The sequence below is a fragment of the Acanthaster planci genome, linkage group LG08 (assembly GCF_054643075.1).
Source record: "Acanthaster planci isolate LZ-2023a linkage group LG08, COTS_SCS, whole genome shotgun sequence".
Lineage (NCBI taxonomy): Eukaryota > Metazoa > Echinodermata > Asteroidea > Valvatida > Acanthasteridae > Acanthaster > Acanthaster planci.
In genome coordinates, this window is record NC_141784.1 from 14,451,422 (window position 1) to 14,469,764 (window position 18,343).

Genomic DNA, 18,343 nt, shown 5'->3' on the forward strand with positions numbered 1-18,343 from the left:
CAGTGAGCACGTTCTAGCCTGTTCACCACAATCATCATGCCCGCAATGTAGGCTAATCCTCGTTTTTTATTCCTCATTTATCAAGATAAGTTACTGTTTCATTTTAATAAAAATCAGGTCTCTACATTATTACGTATTTATACGTCTTTAGTTAATGTAGCGGCAGCGCTTGCGCGCCCGCTGGGGGCGGACCCTGACGATCCGGAGGGGGAGACTGGTCTCCGGGTAAGGGATGGATTGGATCAGCTTGTAACACAGGTCATCAAATAATCACCTCCAATTTATTCGTCAATGGAAAGAAAACCCCAGACACCACGGGTTGCGAGACCTACAGTGGTCTGCAGGGTCCAGCAACTCCAAGGGAACAGGCTGAAAACTGTCCGAAATGGTCCCGAAATGTTGCGCTGTCTCCATCGAGATGGCCACGGAAAGAAAAAGGACTAGACGTGGTCGAAGGGTCGGTAACGCACACTGGGCAGACCGGCATATCCAAGCGCGGTATAAATAGTAAAAATGTTGACAATGCCCGTAATTACAATAAAAATGAATCAAGCGTTTTAAAACAGATAATGAAGTCGGTGGAAGGTATTCGGGTTAAATCTTATGTTATCATGATAAAAATTAAATGGAGCTAATTCCAATAGAGGCGCAAGGCCACGTCAACGTGAAGGGTGAGGGAACCCTCTCAGTTGCTATGCAACAACGTAAACATTGAAAGGATCTTAAATTATACATGATAAATATACATGATTATAGATTATACATGATAAATATACGGGCAACTCCCCACATTAATAAAAATCTACGGACAAATTAAACACTTCAAAGAGAGATCGTTGATTCCCATAAAAGCACAATGCATATTATAAAGCCGGGTACGCTGACCGAGGTTAAAAATAGCAGGTTGTTTTGCAGATTTATGTTTATCAACCCATAAAACAGAACAATTTGAACATTTTAGGGGTAACCAACCGGGGGCTATTGGTCAGCCTGAAGCCCCCAATCCAACAAAAACAGAGCTGCATTTCTTATATCTGCAGACGGGTTTAAGCCGGGTACCACTCACGGCTTCCGTGTAGCAGGCGTGCAATGGACCTTCACTGGAAATCGCGCACGCCTTGTGCGTGCACGCAGGTCGGATTCATGTACTTGGTGCACATACCAACTTGAGAACGGATGAATACGGGCAATTCACAACAGTGCGTCACTAAGAGTTTGCATCGCGTTGGCCAATCACAATGCACGAAATCTGTAGACCCAATGCACGTACGGATAGGGTCGACAAATTTCGCGAGTTGTGATTGGCCAACGCGTTGCAAACTCTTGGGGCACACTATTGTAAATTGCCCATATTACGTCTACAACCGTGAAAAACAGTAACGTTGTCTCTCAGTGTGTTTTCCTCGATTTTGAAGCCAGTGGTTCGTTCTGACATATTCCTTAACCCCCCAGACGGATAGGTAAGGTTATGAAGAACTTGTTAACGTAAAATTAGTTTCTCCAATAAGGTAAACCAAGAACAAACGAGACGAACGCTGTGTTGGCCTACAGACAAACACTGAGCTGTTTCGGGAAACTCTTTTGGTCGGATAAAAGATGTAATGAAGTTGGAACGGGCGGTGATCGAATACCTGTCGTTAAGTCCGCAGTTCAAAATTTAACACAAGTACAGTATATGCAGGGCCCAATCATACATACAGAAGATAAAGTAAATTTACCGGCACGGAACAGGCGGGAATCAAATTGGGGTCTGTGGGACAACTGCCCTTCTTGCTACAGCAGGAGCATGACAGCACACCCACACACGCTTTCCGTGCCACGTGTTTGGCATTTTGCCAGATCCCCCAACATAGCGTAGCTCCGTTACACGCTTTACATAGAGCATATACATGTAGCACTTACCGCTACGGCTCTTACCTGTACGGGTCGAGTTCCCGGCATTTTCAAAAGATGGCAATTATGTTATCAGTGGCGCACAGCGCGTTCATGAACAATGCAACGAGCTAGACACTTTAGACAATGGATGCAGATGTCTACTCTAGCCTTCAATGGGCAATTGCTGACTCCAGCATTTGGGATTGATTTTTTAGCGATTTTTAATGATTTAAAGGTGTTTTCGTTTTAACTTCAAGTCTGATGAAGTCATCAGCCCTTTTTTTTTTGCTGAAAAGTTGCAGACGGTGGAGTCATTCTATTTACCAATTTTCAAGCGATTCCAGCAAACTTTACCACAGGCATCTCTTCAAAATAGATATTTGAATTTTTTTCAACCGATAAGTAGAGGGCGCTTGAATTTTGCATGACGTCACACGTGCATGTTTAGAGGAATACTAACACTGTTGAAAGTAGGTTGGTATCTATTATGAAATTTAAATTATAAAGCACTTCTGGTTTTGACCAGTTTCGACCAAAAGTAAGGGTCACGCGATTACGTACACGAAAAGAAATAGAAACCGAAGATTACTCTATCACTTGGTGCAAAAAGCAAGCTGCGGGAGGTCATGGTTGATTTAATGTGGACTTTTTAAAATTTCACACAAATAAAAGTGGAAGCGCTTGTAATTTGAAACCTGATAATTTTTGCAGAACATTTTTGATGTCTGAAGGCTGTATTTACTATGAACGCAGCCCGAAAGTCTACATTGAGGTGTCTGCACTGCGTGAAGGAAAGTGTAGTGCATAATGAAATGCACACCCTTGTACGCAGTTTGTGAAAATAATGGATAGTGTGTACGCACCAAATATATGCGTATTCGGACAAATTGATTTTTAAAACTTTTATCGGATACACAAGAACGCAGCCGAGACTTGAGAAAAGATGAAAGTGTGGACGTCAAATGCGGCGTTCACATTACGCGCCCCATGTGTGCAAACGCAGCGAGTATCAACCAGCCCTTAGGCTTTTGTTTGTTTAACTAAGTTGCAAGATAACCAAGTGGACCAAAAGGGCTTTCACAAACGTGTACAATACATATCGGGGAAAAATAAACTTTCAAAATTCTACAATGAATAAGGTGATGACTCAAGATGACGTCATGCTCCTATGAACATTTTCAGATAGTAGTCTAATAGTGTGCCAGGTTTGAAGGGGACCGGCCATAAGGAAGGGGCAAAAGTCGAGTGTAGAAAGACCCCATGTTATGTCTATGGGGGAAAGTGGAAAAAAGAGGAATAAAAACTAGGGGTCGTTTGTCTGTTTGCCAACAGAACAGAGGACTTTCTCGCACTCTGTTGTTTTTACTTTGATCGACGGATCAACTACATGAACCTTGTAACGATAGCATTACATGTCTATTTATCTCAAGCTATCCACAAGGTTTCAACCCAATGGCAGACGTACTTCAGGAGATATTGGGCATAAAGGAGTGCACGTTTAATGTCCCGTGGCTTGTCTGCTGATAACATCATCATCGTATCAGGTCAATATTCATCTATAACATTTCCCTTTCTATGCAAAGTTTCAAAACGATGGAACATGTACTTCAGGAGATACAGGGTTGTAAAGAGTGCCCCAATAATATCGGGTGACTTGTATCAAGTGACACGTGAAATGACACTTTCCTTTCTAATTATCTGCAAAGCTTCAACCCAATGGAACAGGTACTTCGGGAAATACAGGGCTTTGAACGGTACACCTTCAATGTTACCTGACTTGTCACGTGATGACGTCATCATCATCACATCAGGTCAATACTCGTCTAAAGCACTCCCCTGTCAAGATATCTTCCAGGTGTCCACCCAATTGGACATGTACTTTAAGAGATATGGTGCTATGAGTGCACATTTAATGTCAAGTGACTTGTCACATGATGACGTCATCAGCACATCAGGTCATTTTTGTGTAAAGCACTCCTTCTAAGATATCTGTAAGGTTTGAACCCAATTGGACATATACTTCAGGAGAGATAGAGTTTTAAACAGTGCATCTTTAATGTCACATGGCTTGTCATTTGATGACGTCACCATCACATAAGGTCAATATTTGCCTAAAGCACTTCCTTTTCAAGATATCAGCAAGGTTTCAACCTAATCACACATGCACTTCAAGAGAAAGAGTGCTTGAAAGAGTGCCCCTTTAATGTCACCTGACATGATCATTTGATGATGTCATTATCACATAAGGTCAAGTCCGTCTATAATGCTTCCCTTTCTAAATACCTGCCAAGTTTCAACCCAATCGCACTTCAGGAGATATAGTATTTTAAAGTCAAGTGATTTGTCTGCTGATCACATTGTCACCACATGAGGTGAATCTCCGTGTACAAACTTTCCTTTCCTAACTATCTGCGAGGTTTCAACCCAATCAGACACATACAATACAAAATACAATTGAAAACTTTATTGTTATCGCGGAAAGAGCACAGATTAGAGATTTTAAACATCCCTTTTTGTGTTCCATACAATGCAATCAGCACTAACGCCACATGCTTAAAAAATACTTTTTATTATAACTTCCAGTATGATGACGTAATAAGCACCAAATTTCACACGTGTTAACTGAGTAAAGGCTATCATCCACATCAGTTTTTGGGCGATTTGGACAAATTTTAAACCTGTCGCTAGAGGGTGCTGGACAATTGCATGACATCATCAGCAGATGATTTGAAGAACACCATGCCCCAACGAAGTTCAGACTAATACCGTTGAAAACAACTTAATACCTACTACCACTTTTAAACTATAAGCCCACTGCCGGTTTCAAGCGGAAGGAAGGTTCATGTGATTTGACGCACACAAGATGCATCAAAGACCAAATTTTTCTCTGCCACTTGCCACAAACAGAAGGTAGCGGGAGGCCACGGTTGATTTTATATAGATTTTTACAACATTAATTATTTAATTAAATTAATTAATTAATTATTTAAATATCCCAAATTTAATAATAAATTACTTGATGACATCATCATGACCTGATTATTTTAGTATTATCTTTGCTTTATTTTCTTTGCTGCATGTAACTTTCAGGATGATTGAAGATCGCTACATTATAAAAATGTTGCCTTGAAAACGTGTACAAAGTCAATGGGCTGAAAAATAAATATAAAATCAATAATACATTAGTTACTGACGTCATCATGCTGTCATTCTTTTAGACAATTGCATGTATAAAGGTCCTTCAATGGTGAAAGTTTGATTAAGATCTAACGCAGCAAAGGCACTAAAGTCGACGGTGGAAGAAACATGTACAAAATCCCATGCCCTATTGGAGAAGACAAAAAAAATCTAGACAAAAAGACAACCTTTTTCGCAAAATTGTGAAAAAGCCAAAAACAGAAAGAAGCAGCACACCAGTCTTAGAACATGGACGTGAGTCGTAATGCTATGAAGACTGGCGTCCAACCTAGGCCAGGGACCAAATATACATGTCCAAGATGTGGTATTGCCACCTAAAATTGCCACCTAAATACCAATCACTAATACTAAAATTAATATTTTTAAATTAATATTTTTGTTTTCTTTAATTTTCTTCGTGGAATGACATCACACACCGTCTCTTCCACACTTGTTTACGTCTTGACATCTTGTGTGCCATTGGCATTCATTACGACTTTATATGGAAACATGGCTTAACACAGGTACATGTACATCAGTTGAAAAAAATATGGGGGGGTGGAATAACAACACTTTTGCATGTTTTTTACATATGATCTAAATTAGTGATTTTTAATCATCTGAATATGAAAACTGCAATTTTAACAAGTGATTTAATTTATGAGGATGTAAATGGCCTAATAGCATACAACTGCAGACTACAATTCATGTACTTGTGTTGAATTTTGGAAGACTTATGACAGACTGAACGACAACACTAGGATGTATGGAGTTTGCAGACACACTATGGAATTCCAACTTTTTCAATTTAACCAAGTTCCTGAAAAAAAAACAGGACTCAACTCTTGTTGTTTTCACAACCTTTTGTCAATACAAACTCTTAATTTTTAAATACCTAGGTCAGTTCAGCCATTCCTATTTGTCAAGAGCCAGTCACTTGGTCAGTCTTAACTGGTTGATAAAGCACCAGCTGGCTGATAACATTTTTCCACTGTCACATGAAATTAAGGACTCGTATGATATCTGGTCCCTTTCCCTTGTATTGGCTGAACGTTCACAATTTACACTTGAGCAAGTGTATTGTCTTTGAGAAATACTACATATGACTTTGCATTTGTGAATCCATAAATCACATGACACTGGTTCACTTTTGCATGTTCCAATCTCCATATGAAGAGACTGTTTTGACTACATGTATGCAAGAGGCACATACTGTGCCATGGCTGGAGGAGTGTTTGGAAAAAAATTAAGTCAAAGTGTTGAATGAAATTGTTCAATTTCTGACATTTTATTTTTTTTTTTACTTTCTGACACAAATGATATTTATGAATGGGAATAAATCTGTAGTTGGCCGTTCTTAAAATGACATTTTAGACAGGCTCCAGAGACGCTGACAATGTCCCTCATTATCAGCATCCACTCTCCTCAGCTGGTCTTAAACCTGTGTTAAAGACTGACTAAGCATATATTTATTTCCATATTAACATTGATCCAATGTATTATTCACTCAATCCATTATCTGTAGTACTGGTCATCAGACATCAATCTCACAGATCTTCCTGACATTTTCTGGGAATGTTGGGTCATATGAGAAAAACCCCAAAGTAACCGGTATATTACCATTTGGGTTAAATAGTTTGTGAGTTACGGGTTTCTGGCCTTCCAATTTTTGTATCAGCACTTTGAATGCCCTTATTTCCATTCAGGAAAAGCAGATGGAGATTATTAGTAACTTAAATTAAAGGTAGTATACACCATCTGATGATATGTCAAATATTAAACCGGGACTGCCAAGTTATCTTTGAATTATATTTGACCTGCCAGGGTCAACTTCATGTTGCCTGATCTCATGCTAAAATTCTAAATTTTGCAATCTTATTTAAGAACAAGCAATTTATTAGCTTGTGGGCTTTGATTTATGATAAAATCATCTCCATCTGGCCTTTCAAACTGCTGATATAGGCATTAGGAGTTATGGTGAGAATTTTGAAGGTCAAATTACAAACCACTTGATCAAAAACATTAATATATAAATTTGGGGGTTTCTCGTGACCAAACAATCCTAGCAAATTGCAAGAAACCGCAAGATCGATGTCCAAAAGTGTTGATTTGACATGGAATGACCTATATGCAAAACTAACCCACATTTCCCTGGTCAAGACAAGTGCAGTTATATACCCACCAGGATTATGCAGAGGATTCTCGTCAAGGGAATGGAGCCTCATGGATTCTAGGTCAACATAAAATTCACTGATGCTTTTTGTCCTCAATTTTATCATGTTCAGGATATACTTCATCCGTATGAGGCCCTTCAATTACAATGGCAATTTTATAGCATATTGCTAGCAGCACAGTGAGTAGTAAACCAGCTGGACTTGGACCATACCTAAAAGCAAAAAAAGAATATTAAAAATTTGAGGACTGATTTTAATTCTTTGCGCCAAACCTCATTTTTGAAAATTTACATATACAAACATCATTCGAAATTCAATTCCAAATAATTCCTCCACGGACGAGTTAGGCTAATCAAAGGAGATGCCACTGAAGCTGTGGTATCACAGCAATGGAAGATATTATAATACCGCTAATGTTTTTGTCACTTTTCACAAATACATCAAACCCATTTTACTGCATACGCAAATTATTGATAACTAATATAGTTCAGAACTTCCAATGGTAACAATTTATTGACTTAGGCATGGTGCCCACTGCCGGTTAGTATCTCTACAGGCCGAGACTGCTCGCCCGTTTTGTGGCCAGTATGATCCTAGGCCTGTATTACTGCCTTTCTCGGCTTGTATGGGCCGGTCTGGCCCGTCAGTATTTCAAAAATGCTGAATTGAGAGTTTACTTCCCAGGCCCTCCACTGATGAATAGTGAGAATTTAAGTGGATCAGTGTCAACTGCATTAACAAACTAAATTACTTGCTTGGAGTGGTGTATACTTTGAATGAAAGCATGAAGGAATAGGTAAAAGTACAGGTTGCATAATACTTGAAACTCACGACTTTAGTTTAGGCAACATTTTTTGTGTGTGTGCTTCATACAAGGGAGCCATTATTTGCAAATCTGCATCACAGTCTCAAACTTGAGAATGAAATCGACATACGCCATTTGTTTGTTTTTGCAAATGACAAAATGATACCAGCTTGCACGCACTTACATTGCATGCTAAAGGCAGGCTTGCTGCAGTCCTGCGAGGTTTTCATGCACGGTACATGGTCGCAAGTGCACTCAACATGCCCTGTGGATTGTAGCTCCACCTTTGCTGTGGTGGCTTGTTTTCCGTAGTCCTCCCCTTTTTACAAAAAAAACCCCCAAAAAACAAGATATCTGGAAGAGTAACTTTTCAAGGAGACGCCACCCATGTGTAATAATGGGCCAAAGGTAATGATTGGAAAAATGGTTTTTAACAAAGGACGAATTCAACGAAGTGGAAAATTTACTATGCTCAGAATGTTCTGTCCTAGTTTTAAGTCCATAAGGGTATTAAGACTTGAGTAACATGCTCTGAACAGGTTGAACAACCCCAAAAAGTGATTTTGGCCCACAAAACTTAGAAATCTACATGAAGGGTCTTTTGTCTTCAGTATGTGGTGGAGCGTGGTGTCGTGACATTTTGCTTCAAGTCTGGTAACAGTTCACACTTCCATACTTAATTTAGGTCCAAAAAGGTAAAATTCACCATTATGCTCTACGCTGTAGGCTGAACAACCCCAAAAACTGATTTGGGCCCACAAAACTTGGAAATCTACATGAAGGGTCTTTCGTCTTCCAGTATATTTGACCGTGTGGTGTTTTCTTTTTGACCATGAGTTGAAATAATATTTGGAATTTCAACAGCTCTACTCTTAAAAGTAAATTTTGACATCTGTTGAAGATTAAAGTTAAATACCTATTGAAATATTTCTTGATCACAGTAAATATAAAGCAGCTCAAGTCAATTGAGAAGAAAAGAAAATTTCTGGAAGACCACTCAGCCATAACACTCCACGTGAAGTAGATGCCAGGCCTTTGTCTGCTATGGGTCACTAAGTTGCATTGTTTGGCTGGGTAGGATTAAGCCGATTAAAGAAACCCCATTGTGTTGTTCATCAGCAGTTGACTACTACTAGAAAGCAGACACACAAAGAATCTCCAGGCAGTAAAGCCTTTAAGCACAGGTTCGGCTGGTAGCCTCGCTGGTAGAAGGGAATTATAGCTACGGCCAGAAAGGGGCTGGCCTGTAGAGAAACCAGCCAGCAGTGGACATCGTGCCTTACTACCTACATGTACATGTGTGTCTCATTTCGGTGACGTCAGTAGTCTCCTTTTATGATTATTTTTCAAACCGATCGAGTCAGCACAGAATCCAAATGTCATTTAAATTAAGCAAACATCATTAAAAATCACTTTAAAACATCGTGACGATGTGAAGCAGTTGCCAGGAATAAATGATCTATCAATTAATCATGCCAAAAACTAAAAAGCTGAGCAAAGCAAGCAAGAACTCGATCCTTATTCTGCTGAAGAATGTCAGAGGCTAGTGGAGAGCATGCATGCCGAGGCACAGCAGTGCTGTCATCAAGAGAAAAGGCTATGCCACCAAATTCTTATATCTGACAGACTATTGCATGCATGTCCAGACACTATTCATTTTGGTAAAAAAGAGTTAACAGCAATTAGTTTTGTTTCTTCACTAAAAAATTTTTTTTGTTTTAGCTTTTAGCTGTTGTTTTAGTTGGTAAAATGGTAAAGTGATGTAACTTCAGTACTACTGCTTTCAGGTCCCAATACCACATTTTAGGAAGTTAAAATATTTACAGATGTTACTTTTCCTTTTTTCTCACTGTATTCACAGCAAATGATGAGAATATGTAGAACCAAGCTTATATCAGGGTCACCGATACCCTCTGAGTGGCATAAAGTGACAAATATGATGGTGGTCTAATTGTTTTTTCCCAGAGCTCTGTAAAGTTGTATGCATTCTACAATATGAGATTTACATTCATTTAGAGAGTCACACTGCTTTACTGGTTGAAGAGGCATTGTTACCTACTACATGTAATGACCTACAGGTAACTATAGTACATCTCCAAAGTATACCCTCTAATGCTGGTCACCACTCATCGGATACATGTAAGTGTATAAAGACCAGATTGTTGGCAATCCCTTTATTTAACATCTATATGTATTTGGGAAAAAACAAGTACAAACTTAAGTTGTCATTACTATTGCCCCTTCCCTGGCTACCCAGACTATCAAACAAGGAGATTATATAACTGTAAGACCTCATTATAAACTCCTTCAGACAGGTTTTAAACTCAAGTGAAGTCAAGAATAAAGAGTTATTAAAATGCTCGCATACAAAAACAGTAAACATTATATAAGCAAAAGATATAAAAGCAATTAAAACTATTCAAATTCCTTAAGCGGTATGTAAAATATATATCAGTTTAGTTATCACAGAAGTGCAAGTGGAACACAGACACACTACATTGTTCTGAATTTATCTTCAAATAAACTCAACAAGCAGTAAAGATGATATAAGGGCCTATGCGCACTGAACTTGAAAATGAAAGAAAGAAATAAAATGAAACATGCGCACATCAAAACACAGAAACACAGATGCAGTGCAGCCTGAAAGGACTCTTTGCCATCGATGAATTTATTGTTGAATGGTAGTGTCTTTAGATAAGGAAATAAATATGTGCTTGGCCGGTCTCAAATATGCGTTCAAGACCAGCTCAGGAGAATGAACACAATCACTGCCTGAGCTGTAGGCGAGAGCATTATCAGCATTCAGTCTCCTTAGCTGGTCTTAAACTAATTTTAAGACTGGCCAAGCACATATTTATTCCCATTCATAAATAGCTTTTCTAGTCACAGTCAGAAGAGGTCAATATATGATGGATTTCCAACACTTGTGTTCTAGAATTTTACTTTCATTTTCCCAAACACCCCCGTCCATTTTATGGTATATTCCTTGTGCAAGATGTGCAAAAGAATCGTCTTATTATAGACTAGGCACATGTGTGGTGAGCCGCATGCACACAGACTCATGACCAATCAGAATTTATTAAACTGTCTTGTATCCAGGTGTCAGCACGTGATATATATTGGCATTATCAAATGTTAAATTGAGAAACTGTCGGAGGTATTCATGAATATTGATTTATGCTATGTTTGCTCAAGAGTACCTGCTTTGCAGAATGCACTTTCAGTTGACCTTACATCCAGATAACCCTACCACTGTAGCTTAGTCAGTGTACTTGGCTCAAGATTCCCAATGGTTTCCAGTTTTTCATTTTCTGACAGAAATGATTTTAAGATTCCTGCTGCAAAGTTGTTACTTCATACACCACAGAGTGTTTTTAGGCATTGTTTGGTTTTCTTGCCATCAATTTCTGCGGCTAAGTTAATTGCAAAACATTTCAGGTAACTTTATAGACAGTCCTCTATAGGTAAATCATCCTGAAATTGAACAGCAATTGAAAGGGAGCCAGGAAACGTAATGAGTGTGCATGCACTTAAACGCATGTGACGATCAGTACTGGATTTAAACACACCACCTTTGAATTTGGTGATGTGACTTCCTATAATCTATAACCAATTCTTTTGTGTTTGAGACATTATAAGCCGACAAAATAAACTTCACTCAAACACAGAAATAGTGGTATATGTCAAAACATCTACAGCATGCCCCTGAAACCTTGGGCTCGGCTGGCAAATATATGATAAGCAACTTTGCCTCCAGCAGGAGCACAATCCTGCAGGTTCAGGGGGAGTAATAGATACCGAGTTATGGAGTGTCCATTCTATCATTTGAGCACCCACAAAGGCCCAAAGTGCCCATATTTTCGAGCATCATTTGACCACCAATGCCATGTTTTTCATTATTCACTGTTTGGGCTTCCACCAAGGCCAAAGAGCATCAACAGCTCCAAGCACCATTTGACTTGGAGCACCACAGCTCAATGACAATGACCTTATGATAGGCCAAAGGGACAATTCGTTAGGACAGTGCCAGAACACTTCATAACTTAACCAAGCTGTAATAATTATTGTATACATATACAGTGTCAACAAATGAGTTTCTAGATGCCATTCTTTCGTCATTTGCACTTACAGAAGAAAGAATGGTTCATCCTCCCCTGTTGCACTTACTCAAGGGAAGACATGGTTACAGCAACCATTATACACTAGCTACTCAATTGAGTAACTTACAAACCCTGAAATGCATCACAATGAACTTTATCTGAACTAAATATTATTTACAATTTCATAATGTCAAGAGTAACAAATTGTTCATAAACCATGGAGTGTTGTATCTACTTTAAAATTCAAGGTGAAGGAGGGGGAGGTGTAGATAAAGGTTTGTCGAAGAATCTGAGTGTAGATATTGTTCCTTCGTAGGCTAAGACAAAAGTAATAACACAACAACTTTTCCTTTCCGCCCAAAGTTTCAACCTCAAAAGAGAAGAGAACTAACCCAACTTCTCATTGGCCTCTGGCCAGGCTTTGCCAAATATCCAAGGGCAAATTCTCTAATTGGATGGTTGCCCCTCCAAGCTGTCTTCGCCATTGGTTAACATTTCGTGGCCCCTGATTGGCTGTTTCTTGATGAGAAGATGCCAAATTTCAAATTCCCAAAATTTTCAATGCGTTTCTGTGTATAAAATGCCTCCAAATCCAAGTATAATTATGTACCTGTACATGTGCATATAATCAAAATGGAGTGTAACAGGAAGCTACTCTCCACAGCAATGTTATCCCTTCTACCAAACACCTTAAATGAACATAGGGCACAATCTATTGCCAAATTTGCTACCTATAAATAATTTGATTATTAACTGATAAAACATATCATAAACTTAAGATAATTCGAAGCCAGTAGTTGACAAATTGTTGCAACTGATTTTAATATACTTGATCATTATCCTTACTAATCACTCCACACTGATCAAAACGGTTATAAAATTGATTTAACTGATTTGCATATCATCCAAGTAATGTATCTTGGATCCATTTGAATATCCACCACATGTTGGTGATACTAGACACAAGTCTTCTTTAATGAAGCATGATTAACATCTTCTATAATGATGATCATGATGATCATGGTATCTGGATGAGACCGTTTAATATCGTGAAAAGCTGAACACAATTCATTACAAAATTGATCAATTCTTCAGCTTTTCAAAGACCTTGATGGATCAATCCATGCGACACAGATTAGTTTAAAAAAAATTTGAAAAGGAATTTCTGGTAATTAGATCTTAGAAGACATGGACAATGAAAGGTACTCCACAACAGTTTCACCTTGGGGACTAATTTGTCAACTTCAAATACCTTAGGGAGCTGAAATCAACTATACACCCTGAAACCATGTAATATTTGTGACCTGTCACTACAACATGAGCTAAAAGTTAGAATTTTCAAACTTGAGATATTGGTATTTGTTAATTCAGCAGAAAGAGAGCTTTCCAATGGTATGTACATGGAACACTTGGGGGGAGAATAATATGACAATGTGACATTATTCTGGCAGCTTTGCATCTTTGTCCCCGGCATTATTTCAACATTTCTGACCAGGAACCAATCATGCTATCATCAAAATTGCTGAGAAAATGACAAATGAAAAAAACATTTTAAAATATATGATCCTGCAAAATATTGGAATTAAATAGGAGATGGGTTACTCTAATCAAACATTACAAAACCCGAAAATTGACCTCCACTTCAAAATGACTTTGAACCCTCAAAAAAGAAAAGAGCAGGATGCAACTTTATGCTCATTTTGACGTGACAGGTCACATTTGTAAAATAACTTACCACAGGGCATATCCAAGGTATTCCATAGTTGTTCCCCAGTACATTGGATTTTCCATCAAATTAAAAGGAAAACCAGTAACACGATGCTCCATCACAATGCCAAAATAGTCACCTGTATTATTTCAAATGTATAAAAGAATCATCTTGAATGTAACTGAGGATGGAAAATCAGAAATGTGGACACTCAGAGAATGATCTCTTGTGAAATTTGTCTCTGTGATACATATTACAAGTCTCATGAATGGAGAACAGATCAAATGAGCCATATTATCTAAAGTGGCATCTCTGTTCTGGAGCATCTCCTAACCAACATTCGTAGAAGAAAACTATGTCATTTGGACATGAGGCCAGAGGATTGCATGGAAGTATAATGTATAAGCAATATTCATAGAGGGTAAAACTGAGGAAAAGGGTCAAGAATATGGCCAAAATCCTCATTGGATGACAAAATATAAGACCAGACAGTTTATCTACTCTGCATTGGTACCAGCTCAAAACTGCCATACTTGGCGGTACACAAAAGAAATGGCTGCAACTAACCCTCTCAAGGAGGCTGGTATACTGTACTGGGTAGATGCATACAACATGAATGTAAATACTGTATTTGTCTCCCTGTGTATTTTCAAGGGTCTTCTCTGTTTATTTATTTTCCTCTACACATCATAGGAATGAATTCAATTGTAATCATGTCAAAATATTATTCCCGCACAATCAAAATTGAATGATCTTTGCGCATTTTAAATAGATAGGACTAATTTTAATTACAGGTTTGCCCTTACCTGACAAACATTTTTAAAAACACTGTATACTCAGCGCTTGTCCGAAAGCTTGCGAACAAATTCATAAGCTTACTGAGGTTGGCTCGAACCCATGACCTCTTGCTTAATAGTGAACATGTCTTAACCACTCTTGAAATAGATAGAACTGTTTCTATTAATTAAGTAAATATTCTACTGGTTGACAACTGACAATTAAAATTTTGAAGTGAGAAGGGTTCATTCAAAAATAAATGGAATTAGGCAGGTCATAATATACACATATGGGCTGGCAATGAAGTCACTAGTGCACATCTCTGCACACATGGACTGTAACCAGAAGAGAACCCTATTTCCTGAGGCAGGACCCTCTTCTGGTCACTCACAGACCTACATGTAGGGGGCATGACACACACACCTCTCTCCAAAATATAAAAAAAATATTGCAGAGTTTTATACCTGAGGAAGCTTCACAAGTCACCAATTGAAATATCAGTGTCTGATATATGTGATATATTGAGGTACATCTGCACTGTAGTTCACACAGTTGACACTGAAACAGATTTCATGCACAAGCCTTTAGTAGAGGGTCCCATGGAGCTACATGTACATGAAATAACTAGAGTACTAAAACTTACTGTGCAAAGTGAAGCATACTGGACACACTCATTTTTGTGTACAAACCTGTAGAAAACTTGGAGTTATACTGCTTTTGTACAGCTATGCATGCATTAGCGAGTATGCAATGCAGACATTAAAATGAATGACAAAAATAGGCTATATGCTATTTACAGATGTTGTACTTAATTGTGCACTGTATTCAGAGTATACAATTCGGAATTCATTCAATCTTATTTTATTACACTCTTCAAATACACCCATGAATTCAAAATGTCTGCATCCAGCCAGTCAAAACCTTCCCCATGGGGAATAATGAATGAGTACACTAGTATCTGAACATAGCTCTATGGTGAACCCCCGCGTCAGTGGTTTGATCAAGTATGATAAACAACAAACAAGAGGTGTGTTAAAATGAAACTTCTTCCTTGGAGAGGTTAAGAGTGGCAAGGAAAACACACATATCAGTTGCAACAGAAATTGTTCCCCTCTCCCTTCCCCCCAGGCTGCTACAACAAAGTCAAATTGTCAATATTGAAATGACAAAGTCACAATTCCTTGGAGCATCCTCACCGAACCAGTGCACATGCATATTCTGATCTCTAACATAATGCAAAGTCACATTTCACCATTCTTATAACATTCAGAAAATATTTTTTCCCAATTAACAGGACTTCAGGATGTTATTTCAGAAACATTCTGGACAAGAGATGCCATATTTGTTTGAAAAACCTCAACTTTATTAGATTGTGACAAATGTATAGCAATTGCAGCGCACTATGAGCAGGATTCCAACTCCTAGATTTTTCTCTTTTCTACTATGCATTTCAGATCGCTCTCCTGTCACCATTCCATAGAATAATATATATAACCCTATTTCATGCAAGTAAATGTACTTCAGTGGCGTAGCGGGGGGGGGCACATGCCCCCCCATTCCCAGGTCCCTTCCAAGTGTCCCTCCCAGGTGCCCCTCCCCCCACTGAAAAAAAAAAAAGAATGAATGGATATCGAACAAGGCTAACAAAAACTTGCCCCCAAAATCCACACCACTGAAAGCTGGTGCCCCCCATAATATGCTTTTGCCCCCTTTGTGCCGTTCCACTAGTAAAATCCTAGCTATGTCACTGATGTACATGTACTAGTAAATGCCCATGTAAATTCTAACCAAAGAGGAATTCAAACCCAAGTTGCAGAGGTGGAAGGTGATGAAAGAGCCACTACACCAACCTGACTCCTCTATTTTTCCAAAGGTAGTTTAACAGACAGTCACCGCTGTCATAAATTTCCTGAAGCCATGTTCAGTTCTGCTTGTTTTTCACCCTTGATTCTTTTGCTTTTAAAGTAAACACATAATAAGTACCGGTTCTTTCTAAAATTCAAAATTTTCCACATTTTGACTGAATTTCTAACCTTATATGTAAGATTTACAATCGAAAACATGCATGTTGTAGAATGCTCATCCTGCGACATGGCATTTGCAAGATGATGCTTGGTTGGTTCCCGGCCAGTTCTTCACATTTTTCCATCCACACAATCACTGCAATCAGGAACATCGACTAACAAGGTAGTCCTGAATTCAAGGCATGTGATAGATGTGCTGCGCATGCTAACTGCCCACATGCAGTAGAACTCACATGATGCATGTGTTCAGACATTTCACTGTATAGAGTATTTGGTATATGGATGCATGCTGCTGGGACTCCTATTGAACTCCCAGCACAAAGTACATGTACACCTAGAACTCCTGTTGAGTTTCGACAATAGTACATGCAGCTTGCAGGATGGCACAAGCCATGCATGCCGCATTACATGCAACCTCGAAAATGGGACCTATACAGCCTTGTTTTAAGGCCACTGAAGGAAAAACTTTACATGCATGCACTGACGTGCATTGCCCAAACATTTTAAATCTGGAGATGCAATCATGGTGAAAACCAACCTACATGTATTCCCATTTGTGTTTTCTTTTTGGTCTTTTTTTTTAAGCCAGAAGAAAAACCAGACCGGAGGGATGGTAGAAATCCAGACAAAATTGGAAGAATGGCATCTCTGGCTTGGGCAACATGCATAAACATTCTGTACTGGATTCAATACCAGGTTTATTACATACCTAAAAAAGTTCCATAAAATCCAAGGGTAAAAAAGCTGGAAAGAGTGAAGATCAACCCCAAAGCAGTGATGGCAACTCCAACATAATGAACCAGAGGTGTCTGAAAGGCAGTCCATACTGGCTGATGATATAACACCAACTGATACCTGTATTACAGGACAAACACAAACACAGCTAGCATTAACTGAATGATTGTATAGCAGATGATTAAACGGATATCACGTTCAACATTTTAAATGCTTCAATTGTAACAAGATGTAATTATGCATTATAGCCAAAGTGTTTAATCAATAGATGCTTATAATATATATTCATGTTAATGTCCAAAATGTTTACAATTTTGTTTCAATCAATTATGATTGAAAGCACACACATGTATCAATTTTATCACAGAAATTTCTGGAAAATTTACATATACATGTGCACTCCTGCAAAGTGGTGGCATAGGGATGATTTAGAAAGATCCTCATCAAACTTTCAATTCATAAAACCAAACACCATTAAATAACTCATAACAGTACAACTTCAAATTAGATGTATATAACTTATATCTAACACTTTTTTCTTTCAGACTGAAAAGTGCAAGAAGTTCTGCATATACATGTGTATGTGGGTGAAACCTTTAGTCTAATACAAATGGGCACTCGGGTTACATGAGTAAGCAAGAAATGCATAAATTGCATTATTTGTACAGGTCCCAAAAGGCCTGCTTTATACATGAAGTTTATAACAAAAACTACATGTAACAAAAATAGTGTATCAAACAAGCACTTAATACTTTTGTAAAACTGGAAGCTGCTTCAATGTGAATGTGAGTTAAGTAAATTCTCAAATGATCATAGTTACTACTGTTCAGGAAGTTATTCTGTAATCATTCCTGATGGACCATGCCAGGTAGTTGGTTGTTACAGGGTGGGTTTTCAGCTGGAAAACTTCCAGAAATTTCCCAACTACAGGGAACTTAACCAGACTCTTTTAATACAGTTAAGGGCAC

General features: G+C 38.4%; 1 protein-coding gene across 7 annotated transcripts in view; it reads right to left on the reverse strand.

Moving 5' to 3' along the window:
• The window catches only part of LOC110986061 (phosphatidylethanolamine N-methyltransferase-like), an 84,142-nt gene that overhangs the window by 4,296 nt on the left and 61,503 nt on the right, over positions 1–18,343 (reverse strand). For 5 of the 7 annotated variants that reach the window (XM_022247665.2, XM_022247667.2, XM_022247668.2 and 2 more), the window contains 3 exons: positions 17,350–17,495; positions 13,867–13,978; positions 4,325–7,438 (listed from right to left, as the gene is read on the reverse strand). In XM_022247665.2, the coding sequence (XP_022103357.2) occupies positions 7,300–7,438; positions 13,867–13,978; positions 17,350–17,495 (397 nt within the window). In that variant the 3' untranslated portion in view covers positions 4,325–7,299. Of the gene's footprint in view, positions 1–4,324; positions 7,439–8,215; positions 8,351–13,866; positions 13,979–17,349; positions 17,496–18,343 lie in introns of those variants that run through there. The other 2 variants (XR_015426211.1, XR_015426210.1) reach the window with 2 other exon arrangements.